General features: G+C 36.6%; 1 protein-coding gene across 2 annotated transcripts in view; it reads left to right on the forward strand.

Moving 5' to 3' along the window:
• The window catches only part of LOC139148219 (putative leucine-rich repeat-containing protein DDB_G0290503), a 75,835-nt gene that overhangs the window by 22,844 nt on the left and 36,995 nt on the right, over positions 1 to 15,996 (forward strand). The window contains exons 8-17 of one of the 2 annotated variants that reach the window (XM_070719533.1): positions 1,569 to 1,631; positions 3,356 to 3,439; positions 5,820 to 5,903; positions 6,473 to 6,631; positions 7,974 to 8,036; positions 9,260 to 9,502; positions 9,950 to 10,096; positions 11,183 to 11,266; positions 12,029 to 12,187; positions 15,693 to 15,839. In XM_070719533.1, the coding sequence (XP_070575634.1) occupies positions 1,569 to 1,631; positions 3,356 to 3,439; positions 5,820 to 5,903; positions 6,473 to 6,631; positions 7,974 to 8,036; positions 9,260 to 9,502; positions 9,950 to 10,096; positions 11,183 to 11,266; positions 12,029 to 12,187; positions 15,693 to 15,839 (1,233 nt within the window). The remainder of the gene's footprint in view (positions 1 to 1,568; positions 1,632 to 3,355; positions 3,440 to 5,819; positions 5,904 to 6,472; positions 6,632 to 7,973; positions 8,037 to 9,259; positions 9,503 to 9,949; positions 10,097 to 11,182; positions 11,267 to 12,028; positions 12,188 to 15,692; positions 15,840 to 15,996) is intronic. The other variant, XM_070719534.1, reaches the window with a different exon arrangement.

The raw sequence follows: 15,996 nt of genomic DNA on the forward strand, positions 1-15,996 counted from the left end.
GAACACTGTAGAGTAAGTCACTCAGTGTATTTAGGGCAGAGTATTTCCGTCTGTTTCGTCTTCACCAAAATTAAAGGGATACCATCGTCGGAACTGCACTCAAAGGTCGTATGGGACCCATATGACCAATGTAAACACTGTATCCAAGGTACGATGGTGATTGATGAAAGTTAAAACATGTCTGTCATAATCTACATTGTATAATTTAAATGTTGCAGCTATGATGATGAGGTGCGTCTAGATATTGTGCACGAAATACATTGTTTGTAAACAAGAAACTTGCACAGGCACAGTTCCGATGACTGCTTCTCTTTAATGGGAGGGATCCTTGGAATTAAGCCAGTGTGACTTTTGTATTTACAACGTATTTCATGCACTATATCTAAATGCATTATGTCAATGTAGCTGCAGCATTTAAATATTATGATGTACAGTATGACAAACATGTTTTGACTTTCATCAATCACCAGCATACCTGTATATTACGGTCAATACAGTGTTGACATCGGTCGTGTTGGTCCCATGTAAACTTTACCGTACTAGTAAGCATAGTTCGGATGACACCCGCTCCTTTTAAACCAGTGACAATTATCATTAGTATGAGATATCAACTAATGGAGTGTGAAGTTTTGAAATGAATTCTCAAATTACACCTCATTACTCAATTTCCGTACAGTCAGTTCTTTCAGTCTGTTGAGTTTCCAGTTCTGAGTGAGTGTCACATTTTACAGTGAATACAGTAAAACCTAACATGCTGGAGACCTCTCTGATCAGAACACCTGTCCTGAATAACCCTTTCACTACCACAGTATGGTATAACCCTGTTGTTTTCTATGGTTAAGATAGACCTCTACACTAGGCAATGGGTGTGATAGGGTATAAAGTTTCAAAAAAATGACAAAATATATTTAAAAAGGACAACCATGTACTGGCACTCAATGTCCATATAGATAAGGGGGATAAGTGTCACACACATTCTTGATCTACTTAATGACTTGGTTTTCCGTCTGTTCAGTAAGAGTAGCTGTGTGTACATTAGCATTATACATTCTGATAGATGCCAGCAATTTTGTTGTATTTTCATTTTATGTTCAGTGTGTTATTGGCTGCTGAAGGCATATTTTGTCGACCACTGTTTCACTTTATTGCGACATGTTGTACAACTATATCTGACCGTCTACACACAGACAAACATGACGAAAATAAAATCCCAAGGCAGTGACTTAGTCCCATCAGAAGAGCAATTTAACCAAAATTCACCAAAAGGTGATATTTAAATTGGCTTCTATATTCTGTGTTAACTCTAAGGGTAAAAATAAGATTTTCACTAAAGAAATATGTCAAAGAATCTCAGACCCACAGTTTACATGTACCTCAGGTACTGTTTTTATGTTAGTAAGAAAGTCCCCTATAAACAGTGTTCAACATTGTCTTGCTTGACATTAAAAGTGATAATTGTCATGTCAGCCACACATACGTGTAAACAGCTGTTATTCACAGCCGATACCTGTGCATACTGTCTCCCTGTTTAAGATGGGTTTTTTTTCATTTTTTTCCAAACCTTGCAGAATAGCAGCCACTTGCAGACTATTCAACTCTTGAAAGACAAACAAAACCAATCATCCTTAGAGGTAAGCAAATATTGAATACTTTGGTGGAAATTATGATTAGAAAAAATTGGAAGTGCTTTTAGACTCTTTATTAATTTTGCCTCTGGGTATTTTATTAGTAGGCCCATGGGAATATGTGAAGTTACAAAATGCTTTACTATCAACAACACTGGTCATGTATCCATGAACAAAGCTACAACTCGACCAAAATTGGGAAGTGGTCTGAATACCTGAGCATGTGCTTGTTTCACATTTCTTCATATGCTTTTGCTCTTGATTTTCAGCAACTTTTTTTAAAAGCAGATGCTGAGGTATAAATGTTTATTTCCAGTCCTTAAAAACTCTCCGTGCATTAATTACCATACTACGGATGTAAGAATTGAAGCCATGACACAGAAACAAATGATGAATAAATATGACACATACAGTTAGAGAATTTGTATTGTAGTCTGTGTTGACAATGCTGATTTCTGAGAAATTGATGTCGGAACTGATTTTTCTTATATTGCGATCTGTTCTAACAATTACTAAAATATGATCCCAAAATGTTGAATACAAACAAATTTCAAAGAAGTGAGTCTGTCCAAAAGAACAAGTTTATTGATATTTTAATTTTATATTTTGCACGAATAAATGAAATTCAGTCATCCTTCTTGTGAAAGTGATAAACCAATTTGAGCTAGTCTTGCAGAAGCATTAATTAGTAAAAACATAATTTTTCTTTTGATTTTTGGTACACTGATATAGTTTTTTTAAATGAAACCTTTTGCTTTCATTCATTATTGATATCTGCGTGACATTTGACTGTGTGTCGTTTCAATTCAGACAAAATAAGAACCTTTTCTATGCCATGCGGATTGTCATGGCAACCGCGTCAAGTCCAATGCATTCCGTGTCATTGTATCAGGCATATCATTTTACTCCAGAGCCAAGGCTAAAGTTTATGTCAATGGCTCTGTCATTAGGCTGCTCTGCCACCTTGAGATCTCATCTTCAGAATTAGTGCGTATCATCGGTGACTTGTCGTGTCAGAAACGTGAGCATACTGAGAAAAGTAAAGTCAAGAGATGACCTTTTGTTGGCTAATGTGCAGTGTTTCCCTTCCAAGCACGCTGCACATCAGCAGGCTTTTGTCATCGTGAACACTTCAGAGGTAGAAGTGTTCTGAAAGCACTTGTCACGACAACTCTATCTGGGAATATTCTCTCTGAATATGGATTTGGATCTGATATTTAGACAGCACAGAAAAGGCGAATTGAAATTTAAAAAAATACATCCTTTCCCAAATGCATAATTTTTAAACATTTGAATGACAGATGCTTTGTATGCATAAACAAATACCGCTTTTCATCTTCAAATTTTGTAATGTAACACTTGAGCCCTCAGCAGCTTGCTACAGTTCAACAGGTCCGTTTATAATTCGGTTGATTGAACTGACTAGGCCAGTTAATCAACTGTTATTATACAAGAGATTATGTGACCTCTCCTGACCTTTGACATCAGAAAATACATACACCAATATGGCTGTTCACGGAGGCATTTTCAAACAGACTTAGTGGGAGTGATAATAACAGTAATTGAATTTTTAAATTTTAATGGCAGAACAATTATTATTTTGTTTTCATGAGCATGTGAATTTTTTTTATTTGATTTCTATCACTCCATGCATGTGTTGCATATCCTCCCCCTACCCTCCCCCACCATCCTCTCTGCATGTCTCATGTGTGTGTTCCCCTCATCAATAGCTTGCCAAAAAGGAAGACAGCATTAAGCAGTTACAGGGAGAAGTAAGCAGTGCCAAGGAACAACATAGACAAGTATCTCATGATGTAAGTGGTGATGGATGATCAAGTCAATTATCTCGATAAAATTTTAATCCAATGCTCAAATTTTTTTCAACTTGTAGGAAGTAGGAAATTTGCTTTGCATTCATACCTTATATACCCTGCAACATTCATTATTTCATTCAATTGCTTTTTTATATTGCTTCTCTTTTGTATAAATTAGACAGTAATATAAAAATCAAATTACATTTTTAAACTTGTATGTATGTACCGGTATATGTATGTGTATGTATATATGTGTATGTGTATGTATGTTTTTATTTGTATGTGTGTTTATATTACACACACACGCACAGACAGACAGACAGACAGACAGACAGACACAGACACAGACCCATATATATATGTATATATATATATATCTATATCTATCTGTCTATCTATCTATCTATCTATATCTATCTATCTATCTATCATATATATATATATATATATATATATATATATATATATATATATATATATAGACACACACACACACATGTACTCTACCTACACACCTACCTATCTAGCTACCTACATGTACACATCTACCTATACACCAACCTACATGTGGTGACACCCATCTACCTATCTACACTGATATAGACACAAACAAACACACACATACAGTATATAAACACAGATGTAAAGATAAATATACTTGTAAATATGTAAATTTGAAGATAAGAAATAATTTTCACTGCTAATTATTAATTTCATAAAAATAAGAAATGTACATCAGTCACATTGGAGAGTAATTGGTGTTGATGTTAATTGGCAACTGGGCGGTATCATAGTCAAGTAGTTTTGTAGCTTTCATTGTGCACCATGCATGAATTTATGCCTCACATCCTCTTGTTATGACCACATTCCTCAATTTTATTTTTGGTAATGGGATTAAATCAGCATTGCAGCAAGCAAAGACATAACATTTGTACTCCGCCCTCCAGCAAATGTTGGTTATTCTAGACTAACATGTTAGTAACATGCTACATCTATATTGCAAAGGGTCATTCTGGTCTATTGTGACAACTCAGCTCTATGACACTGAGCATTGACTGTCTTGTACATTGTACATCTCTGCATCGGGAAATTCAAAAATGGAGTCTTCATGCAGAACGGAAAACTTATACTTCCTCTGTTGTAACAGACAGCAGATAGTGGTTGTGTTGTCAGTATTGAACTTTATCACAAGCAAAAATTATTTGCTAAAGTTGCAAAGAAATTGAAGAATAAAAGCAATTGATTTCTTAGGAAGAAACGTCACAACATGTCATTCTTGTCAGCAGAAGACCAACCACTTTAAGCGACTGCTTTACTAGCAGTGTTACACTTCCCTGTTCGTTTGACTTTTGCCAGCGTCATTACAAACACGCCGACGGCAACATGGCCTTTTCAAAAATAGAAATTCAAAGACTTGTAGATGGATAAGCTTTGACAAATTTCCTGCCGCAAGAAATGTTCCGTCGAAGTAATGGATGTGATGGGGCAATTGCTGTATGAATAATTTATGTCAGTGATGTCAGTGCTATTTTAGCGTATCTGCCGGCAGGCCCCTCTGGACAGGAATTGAAGAAGGAAGAGCTTACTATATAGAATTGAACCAACCGTGATTTGTATTGCATGACGTATATATCCATATGAAGCCTTATCTGTTCCAGGGTAAATGAAAGAAAATTGATGTGCATATTAGGTCTGAACGTGAGGGATTTTTATTTAAACAGATCAATAATTTGCAGAAAGTCTTTACATTTTCCTTTGTGTTTTTTTATTTGCCAGTTGTTATGTTTTGGAGCAATGGGTGCATGAGTACACGTTAATCTCAACCGTCAGTGTTGCCAATTATGCATATGCTCTATTTCAACTATACACACTGTCAGATCCAGTAAGGCTGGTTCTGTTGTGAGATGTTTGGCATGGTGAGAATGAGCCTTGCCAATCACACTTCATTGGAAAACAAGTTTCCAGTCGCTGCCGTTTTATTGCGTTACGTTTCTAGCTGACGTGAAGTAAATGTGAAACGGATTGTAATTACTGGATAGAAATTCTGCACTGCATTATTGAAGTTCATTAAATTAACAGATTTATGGTTGTGATTATCTTGGTGAACCATGGCCGTGACATGAAAGGATATCAATGTGTCTTCGAATGGTTGTTTGTCCTGTTTGTAACTTTCAACAAGCGCCCTCACTGGTTGTCACTGGATATGTTATCTGTAATGTAGCAAGCCAACAACCACAAGAAGTCTGCTGAATTTTGGCAGTGAGCAAGACAATTTCAAGCTTATGCCAAAAGACAGCATATATCAAATCTGCTGTCTTTTCTGTGTCGGACCATGACTCAGTGAGCTGACGATGTTTGTGTTCGTGCTTGTTTTCTTCAGGTATCACACTATGAAAGGAGGATTAAAACACTTGAAAGTGAACTCAAACAATCTCAGGAACACCGACGGAAAACTGTTGATGAGGTATGGAAACTCTTTCTGTCACATGAATTTAGATTTTTTTCAGTGCTTTGCCTTCTAGCAGTTTTAAGTATTATTTGAAATTGAAATATCAAATTTTTTATCATCACATTTATTGCATCTGGATGTATTGTCATATCCTGAAGCTATGTACATTTAAATTGGCCCACTATGAATTTATCATAATATATGTAGCAATAAATTACAGGATTTCATCTCATTTGTTGCATCCACAATCTTGTAGACACAATCCTAAAATTGCTTGATATCAGCAACTATGCAAGGAAGCATCTGTAATGTTTATGATATTATCAGCCCTATTCATCTTCTATAGGGTTTTGCAAATAAACACATAAAGTTATTTTAGAATGCCTGTATTTATCAGAAATTGATAAGAATTATGTTCTTTTACCATTTCTGAGTATATTATTTGTCAAAAACTTTTTAATTTCGAGTCTTTCCAAACGTACATGTACATGTATGCCAGATATTGTATACTCCACTTTCTGGAAGTTGTGTTTTTCTATGGCGACCATAACAAACCACGTCCAATGAATATGGTGCCATTTCAGATTGGTAACCTCCAGGCTAGACTCAGAGAAAGCCAGATTTCAACTCAGGACCACCACGAAGTGCTTCGGTCAGAACTTGGCAGGCGAGACGACACCATCCAGAAATATAGAAATGAAATACTCACTCTCCAAGAAAAATATGATGCCAGTATTCAACAGGTAAACAAAAATAAACACTTCATAAAACCGATCTGGAAAGATGACTTCCCTGTGTCATGGGCAAGAGTCACTGATATATGATGAAATTTGTGTTTTGTATCCATCTTGGCTGTTAGGTAGATCTAGGAATTATGTCCGTGGCTAATCTGTAGGCTCCTTGGTACAGTAAAAGCAGTTTCTTCTAAACATAAAATGCATTTTTGAACTTTCTGATGTTGACCGTTGATCTGAAAGTATCAATATGAATGTATTCTGTATATTTCTCCTTACACCCTCATCAGTTGTTTAAATGACCACTTGACTTTAAGAGGGTTTGCCATTGCTTTTACTCACTGCTCCCAATCCTCAGGGTTTGCTCAATGAAACTTTCAATCATTCTCTCACCACTGTAAAGAATAAAAATCAGGGGTCACCGTGTAAAGGTGGGTATAAGAGAAATAAATTACTTGACATTTTCTGATAATAATGGTGGCGATCCCTTTGTTAACTCTATGGGGAAAAATAAAATGTTTTGATTTTGAAAACGCTATAACGATAGTGAAAATTTTTCTTACTCCAAGAGTTCTAAAATGAGCCCTCACAAGTGGTAGATCAGGAAAGAATTGTAAAAATTTGAGAGTCCGAATATTTGTTCCAGAGGCGCATTCTGTCCTAAGAGAGTACATGGATGTACCAAGGAATAACAAACTAGACTGCAGGACCACTGGACTTGTTGTATTGCTAATGCAAGTCAAGGGACTGCTAAATGCAAAATGCATTTTCCCACCCTTGTATGGCAATTATGTGTGATGTTGAAGTGCACCATAAGATATCAACTCTTTATATAATGCCATTGAAGTTCAGTTGAGAAACGTAGACTGGCAAAATAGTATTGTGAAGGTAAACAAAGCGACTCAGAAATCCTTTTATTAACTTGTAGCCCCATATGGTAAGAATATTATGGACAATTGTTACAGTAAAGCATCAAAGCTGAGATGCAAAAGTCAGCAGAACTGCCCATTTCATGACTTTTTGCAGCACAAAAGCATCCGTCTAGGCTTTTCTAAGAAGTGCGACATGCAGCTCTGTCATTTGATCCATGATAAATACCCTGGACAGAGATTAATGTGGTATAAAATTCTAAGATGCCAGCGTTTTCAAGTTAAGGACGGAGGTCAAAGTTCATGAGTTGTTTCACGCTGGCGTCACAGTGAAATACCATAGCAACAAGAGTTAAAGCCACAGTGCAGTAGAAGGGCATGCGTTGCACTGTGCTGTCAGTGCTAGGAAAGGTTTGGTTCTGCCAGACATTCATAGTATTCCATGCTCTCTTCTCTAATCTGAAATGAATTCTTTCCCACAGCTTGAAAGACAGGATCAGCAGATCCACACCTTAGAAGACAAGATCAAGGGCAGTAAGGAAGAGGTAAGGTGTTGGTTTAAAGTGTAGTTTACATGTTACCATGACAGCAGACACTCTATCAGTGGACCTTCAGGCAGTATGTCCTTACTGAAAGAAATATCTAGCAATCATTTCATGTATTTGTTTTGAAATCTGGTAAGAAAGATACACGTTCATCATGACATATAATTTGTACGTTTGCCCTTTTTATTTTAAATTGATACTTGGCTGTTTCACAAACGGCCAGAGCATAACTGAACTGAAAGTCTTCCAATTTCACAGGATTACATCATTTGAAGATGTTTCATTGTAGTATTTAGAGGAGAGAAATTTATATTTCTTCAAATTTCTTTCCAAGAATATAAATTTCGCCCCTTTTGAAATGCACATTTATGTCAACCTCATTTCCTTTTAACAAAATGTGTATTACGCAGTCGTTTAATTTCAGCAGTCATATTAATGTCCTTGAGAAATGCTTTCTTCCCTTACTAATTATTCCATGGTCTATTGCTTCCATACTTTTATCACATTTTTCAAGTCGATGTAAAATGGCAACACTGTTGTTAAATGTGCCATACCATCAGAAAATTATAAGACATTATGTAAAATCTTCACAACAGAAGAATGCCAGGACTCGGTGATTTTTCAATTAGATTTGATCTGGTACAAAGATTCTTGGTGAATTTTTATTTGAATTATGGGTATAGTTTGCTTTTAGACCCCAATATCTTGGGATAGTTAAGTTTCTCCATTTTAAAGTTGAGGGTATGTTGGAAAACAAAAGGGAAATACAATTTTTTTTTCAGGAGTTAATTCTTTTGTTGGTTAGTCATACATCTTTGTTGTGCATAATTGCCCTGTGTTTATAACAGATAAAGGCATGGTTTGCTGCCAGCGTTATCATAGTCTGCTTTTGTAACTACTGTATTGATACTCATACATGTTAAGGATTGTTGGTTTCTTAATGGTTAGATTTGGTTTAGATTGACAACTGTACATGCAGTCACTCAAAAATTAAAGCACTTATGTGCTTTTGATGAGACATTCTTTCTGAAAAATTGTTCAGTGAACCATATTAAACAAACATTACTTCATTGTAGTGTATAAACTTTACTGTGTTAAAATTGATTGTCTTTACTCCTGTTTTGTGCATTTCATCTCTGCTCTGGTGCACACAATGGACCTTTCATGATTCTTGATCCATTCCTAATCCCGACATAAATCCACGACTTGATCCGTTTCCATAGGCACACAAGCATGAGGCCTCAGCCCAGCAGCTCGACGACGACCTGAAATCCCTGCGCCAGCAGTTCAATAGCACCAGGGAACAGCTTTCAGTGTCGGAGCGCACCAATGCTCAGCTGCAGAACGAAGTACTAACATCCAGGAACAAATACGGAGAAGCGACCGGTCAGGTGGAAAAACTGACGGAAAGTCTGAATAAGTTGCAGGCTGCCTCCAAAGAAACAAGAGATGCTTTAGCACAAGAGGTCAGTTTGCTGCATTTCCCAACCCTTTCACCCCTCCATATTTGGTATAATGGTACAATCCTGGGGCTATATAGGACTACTGTATGAAGCAATAAAGTTCAGGGATTAAAGTACTCAAGGGATGAAACTAAAGAGTCATGGTAAAAAAGATAATTTTGAACTTTAAAGGGGCAAAGTTGCTCTCTTTTGATCTTTTTTTGCACTGATGACCATCTTTACCAAATCTACCAGTGTTACCAGCCATGGCATCGGCAATTCAAAAATCAATTCAAAAATCTGCAGTCCATGTCATAATTATTTGCAGACACGCCATGATCTTTGCTCTTGCTTGTTAATAGGTTAATATCTCACAAGAGAAGGTGAATAATTTTTGATATCTTTTTTCTTCTTTCCATTCAAAGCTGTCATAAATTATGTTTATATGATGTGTCCATTGTTGATTTGCAGGTTGCAGAGAGGCATGACATGGTGGTCAAACTCCGTGCCGACATCGCTGATCTTGAAGAGAAACACAAGGATGCATTGGCACAGGTCCAACACAGAGGTGACATCATCCAGCAACTCAGAAATGACATCAAAAATGCAAATACCCAGGTGTGCAGAGTATTATTGGCACAATAACTTGATTTTTTGGAAATAGTTTCATTCAATTTGTTGTATGAGTCAAGAACATTTTTTTTGTACTTCTCTCCCTATAGTTTTTTGAAATATTATGTATCGGCAATACCAACACTATGGATTGTGTGCATGATGCAATGATCTTGTTGACAAATGAAGTTTAGTCCAGACTATACATGTAGAATTCACGGTTGTCAAGAATAACATTGGACAGTACAATGCAAGAAGACTGGTATTAATCCTTTGAATGCTAAAAGTTTTTCCGCCAAATTTTTACCAATTGTTATGATTTTTTTGTACTTTTTTTGACAATTTTAGGTCAGATGGACATCACTTTTCATTGGCTACAGTTTCAGATCAAAATTTTTGAAAAAATCTGAAAAGAATTGTCTTTGGCACTCAAAGGGTTGCATGTAGTTTGAATATCCAGGCATTTCAGCATGAGTTTTCGAGTGTAACGAAAAACGGGTTTTTCAGACAGAACAAAAATACTGGGGAGTACACAATAAGTTACATCTGTCACATTAGAGTTTTGACTTGTTTAACAGATGGACAATTGAATACAATGTGTGTAATTTCCATGAAATGCAGCAACAAATATCTTGCTATCTTGATTCAAAAATAATTATAAAGCTGTATCAAAGTATCAAAGATGAATGAGATAGGTTTGGCATTTATACTTTTGTGAAGTATTCTCAGCCCTTCCTGTTTAAGGAAAGTTGAAAACTTGCAATGACAGTGGGCATCCTGAATCAAAGGAAACAGTCTGAAACCAAAAAAAAATATCGCTTCATTTATCAAACTGCAAAGAAACAAGGTTAATAAATATTGAATGAAGTTTAGTCCAGACTATACATGTAGCAAGAGCATGTGGTAGTCTGCCACCAAGCAACAATTTTGAATTGGCTGGTTTTGTACAGAATCTGCAAGTTTCTAGATCAATATGTTTGGAATAAAAACTGTATGCATATACTGTATGGTATTCATGGATCTGCTCATTTGAAGTGACATATTTCAATGTGTGCAAGAACTTTCATTGATTGGATTCATTGTCCTTTGTAGTTTGAAGAAAGCCAAAGGAAAGTTCAGGCTCTGGAAGATGAAGAGGCAACCCTCAAGACAAGATTTCAAGAAGTCAACAAAGAAGTGAGTATCGCTTGACACTTCAAGTTGAGGCAATATGTGCCTCAAAATTGACAATTTTGCTCAAACTTTCCACAAGGAAACTTTAAACCATTCTGTTTCATAATCAAGCATATTGCCAAAAAGTTTTGGATGAGAAAAAAGTTTGCTAACATTTACCACACCTACATTTGAAAATCAAAATTGCTACCATACTACGTATTAACTCTATGAGGGAAAAACCCTAAATTTTTAATTTTCACAAAAACAAGACAGTTAAAACTTCATTTGCTCCGCATGCTTCAAAATGAGTCTACACTCACAGCGAACCAGAAAAGTGTTGTAAAAATTTAAAGTGGATGAAAAACTATCGATGAGGTGCATTCTACTTTAAAGTACTGGTTGAAGTTTTGAGAAAATCTGGAGTGTTCGCCTTGCAAGTTGGGTATCTATGGAAAAATTGCACTGTCTCTTTCTACACAAATTTGTGTACATAATATGTTGTGGAATAATTCAAAAAGTTAGGGTAATGATAAATACAGCACTCTGAAATCTTGAAATTATTTTTTTGCTAACTTTCTGTGTGCTTTTATAAAGCATGAAATCAAAAGTTTAAATGCACATGTAATTACATTATTGCAGAACTTTCAACCCTTTCATCACCATGCTTTAGCCCAAACTTATTGTTATTAGTAGCAAGTATGGACCTGCTTACAGGAAATTGGGGGTGATCAGGTTCAAGATTGCCAGCATTTCAACTGTTTCTCCTTGTTTGCTTGTCTTAAGGTTACAAATCTTCAGACAAGGCTGCACCAGAATAAACTGGCAGGCAGCCAGGAAGTCACCATCTTGAAGGCGGAAGCCGCTGAACAAGACAGGAATGCCAAGAAACTCAAGTCAGAAATATCACTGGTTGAAGAACGTCTTAGTCAAAGCCAACTACAGGTAAGATGATAAGAAACATGTTATAAGTCATTGTGTGGGATGATAAAGTCTAGCGATGACTGCAGATTTCTGATGTCAATTTTACAAACAGTGGATTTGATTTGATGAGACTCTTGGCTTGGGTTCAATTTATTGAGATTTAATGATCTTGTTTTAAAGTAAAGTGAGATAGAATGACTAAATCACTCTTTTTATGTGGAGTAGTGATTGGTGGTTTGACAGTTTGTAGGCAGGTATGTGTGGAATAGATACTGTTCACAGGTTTGATTGGAGGGACAGTGTGTGAATGGGAACACATTGAATTTCAATGTCAAAGCCACAGAGGCATTGACCCAAAGGAGTGGAAGGATTCATGGAAAGCTAAGCCCAGCAGTTCATGGCATAGCTGGCTGCGTCTATGTGAGGGTGTTGTGAATTTCATGCTGAGAGAGCTTAAAGTGTAACACGATTCAAGAAGGAATACATAACTTGGATGTGATATTCACAAATATTTTTCTCTGTATCTGGCATGTTGCATTGACAATGTCATCGTGTAGGATCTCAGTTCATTGCAAAACTTACCAATATGGAGTGGTTTTTTCACTCTTGTTGAACATCTACAGTCCACACTTTCCTTCTTGCACATTCTGTAAAGTAATCGTGAATCAATTGAATGAACTAGTACAAAAACAATCACAAGGCAGAAAAGCCCCAACAGGTACATGTATAAACACTTTGTTGATGAGTTTTAAACTCCTCAGTGATGGAGTTTATTGATTTTTGCCGATAACAATTTGGTAATGGTAACTGGATCTGTGTAAATGAAACCCTTTTCCCTTTTGTCATGCAAATCAGCTGTTTGTTCTAAGTCGCTACGTTCATGTAGGTCCATCCCACGTGTGCTATTAAATTTACTCAGGAGTTGGCCATGTTTCAAATGAAGAGAATTTGACATTTTTGTTGTCTTGTAAATTTGTAGAATCTTGACATTTTCATATTATTTATGAATACTTTGTCATGGAGATGTAGATAGTTTTGATGCAGACATTTTCAAGAAATGCTTTGGGTGTAATGTTACTGCTTTAAGGTAATTTGCATAAAGGTGTTGACATCAAATCTTCAGTGACATAGGGAGTCTCATATCAGGTTTTATGACCTTACCTCAAAAGAATCCAAATTTAAACTAATTTACATAAAGGTGTAAGTGGCAGATTGTGACGTCCCTAGGGGGTTACATCTCAGATTTCACAACGTCTTTAACTGTCTATCTGGTAGAGTTAAACTTGGTCTTAAAAAAATGGCCTCTCGTAAAAAAGTTTCTCTGACGGCCACTGTGGAAATGCTGAGCAAGGTAAGCGTTGGATATTCTTATGTTGAAATCGTGGAGATTTGAGGAATAATTTCCATGTAGGATATATCAGAAGTGGAATTGACGGAAAGTGGTTTTGGTGATGGAACTGTTATTGCAAGTCAGGCTGGGTTAATTAGCAGTTAATTTAGATGCTATGTGGAATGCTGGCAACGTACCTGCTAGTTTGTTGTTGCTCGTTAAAATGTTTTCAATTCTTTTCAATACCTAATCAATAAAAAGTAACATTTTTGCACAACCGTTACTTTTGTAAATGAAGTCAGGCACTTTTAAAATGGTTTTCATAGCTGTCTACAGATCTTTCCCAGCTTTTCTGTACAAAAAATTTCTGGCATTTTATACGAAATTTATATAACTATTTTTTTTGACATTGACAAAACTGATACTATTTCATGCATGTCCATGTTTAAGTTTCAGATTGTTGAAAATGTTTGAAATTTTATCACAATAGCTTTGAAATGAATGGACTGTACAAATCTTTGAATATTTTCAATTACCGTTGAAGATATTTGGAAGATGCATTGTTGTAAAGAATTTGTAATGCTTGCTTGTGAAGTTGTGTATAGCGTAAAGAAAGAAAAAGTGATTTATGTGTATTTTATTGATGTAACTGTAGTCATAGAATGAGAAACTGTTTAGCACATTACATAGGTATTAGAAATTGAATGTGTTGGACAAAAGCTGTCGTGAATAGGGTCAAAGGTCAACAGAAGGCTCACAGCTTTGCCAGAGAGGTATCTTGATTGTTGAAACCATCACTATCCTCAAAAGTACATCATAATTTTTAATGGCCTTCAACTGTTTGTCAAGTATGTGCCTTGCTCATGCATGTATATTACTGTTACTGTCTGGAGAGTATTGGCGTACAGGACAGTGCAGAGCAAGTACGTACAAGTCAAGCCGTAACTGACCTAAACATGGTTGACATTGTCGAGACACACGAAGATCAGTTACTTCTCACCCCACCCGATACTCTCCGCTTTTGTCCGATATTGTCCTGGCAGTTTACTGTAAACAATGATGTACTTTCATGTTTTTAACAACTCACAGTGGTTTAGATGACCTGGGGCATGCTCTGGAATCTTGATCTTTCCTCGTGGTTATCGGATTTTCTGAAATCTTTGTTTGTCAATCCCGCACTTACATGTATTGGGACTGGGCTTTAGTTCTCACAGTTCTTGTTCACCCTGGTTTATCTTCTGGTGGTTAGTTGGTTTGAAATCTCATTGTATTGTCATGGGTTGTTGATCTAGTGTACCAGTGTGTGTGTGTATGAGAGAGAGAGAGAGAGAGAGAGAGAGAGAGAGAGAGAGAGAGAGAGAGAGAGAGAGAGAGAGAGAGAGAGAGAGGGAGAGAGAGAGAGAGAGAGAGAGAGAGAGAGAGAGAGAGAGAGAGAGAGAGAGAGATGGGCAGACAGACAGTGACAAACAGAGACACAGGGACAGTGGGACAGATTGACAGACTTAGGCAGAGATAGGCAGGGAAAGGGACACTGAGACAGCGAGGGGTAGGGGTGATGTACTTGTAGGAGACAGAAGATGTGCTCGCCATATATTACACAGACAGCCAGCTTGATTTATTTGCAAGTCTTCAGAGTGTGATTCACTGTCTTAGATTGACTGTGAATGGATATACACAGCAGTCAGATCCATTGGGGAGAGACATGCCATGTGAGTTTAATAAACGGGGTTTGTATGCCCCTGGAAAGTCCTTTAAAGTCCTTCAATTTGAAAGCCTCCTTGAAAGTCCTGGAGAAGTTCTTGAAAATGAAATCAAGTCCTGGAAAGCCTTGGAAAATTGTTAATCCACTCATAATTTTCAAAAATTGCAAGATGACCAATGATGATTTTTGAATAATGAAGTCTGAGAATAAAATGACATATTAAAATGATATATTGTAAAAAGGTATCTGTGAAATGGTATTTTGACCACAAGAGGTCCTTGAAAATTGCTGAGAAAGTCCCTTGAAAGTCCTTGAATTTTAAGTGACTTTGAGTGCATGGAAAGCATACAGAAAAGTGAAATTTCTCTTAAGAGAGTCAAAAGGAAGGAAGAAATAACTTACCCATGGATCTCAGAGAAATATGGAATGTTAGGCCAATATGGAAGACATCCTGGGCAAAAACGATGATGGAATTTCTGTTGGTTTAATTGCAGTTGATGTCGAAGGATGAAACAATACAAAGGCTTCAGAAACAACAGAAAGAATTCCAAGAAGAGATAGCGAGGCGGGAGAAAGCCATCCAGAAGTTGGAATTGAACTTGATGAATGTGCAAGAAGATCACAGAAGGTCAACAGATGAGGTAGGTCAAAGTCAGCTGTACCAGTCTTCTTGATTTATTTTATGATCAGATAGTATTCGCCATCAGATTTTGAAATAATCATGTCGTCAACATTGCTGTCATGAGCACTGTCCAAGGTATTTCTCTATCACAATACCTTAAGTTGATGTAATATTCT

This window comes from Ptychodera flava, chromosome 13 (assembly GCF_041260155.1).
Source record: "Ptychodera flava strain L36383 chromosome 13, AS_Pfla_20210202, whole genome shotgun sequence".
Lineage (NCBI taxonomy): Eukaryota > Metazoa > Hemichordata > Enteropneusta > Ptychoderidae > Ptychodera > Ptychodera flava.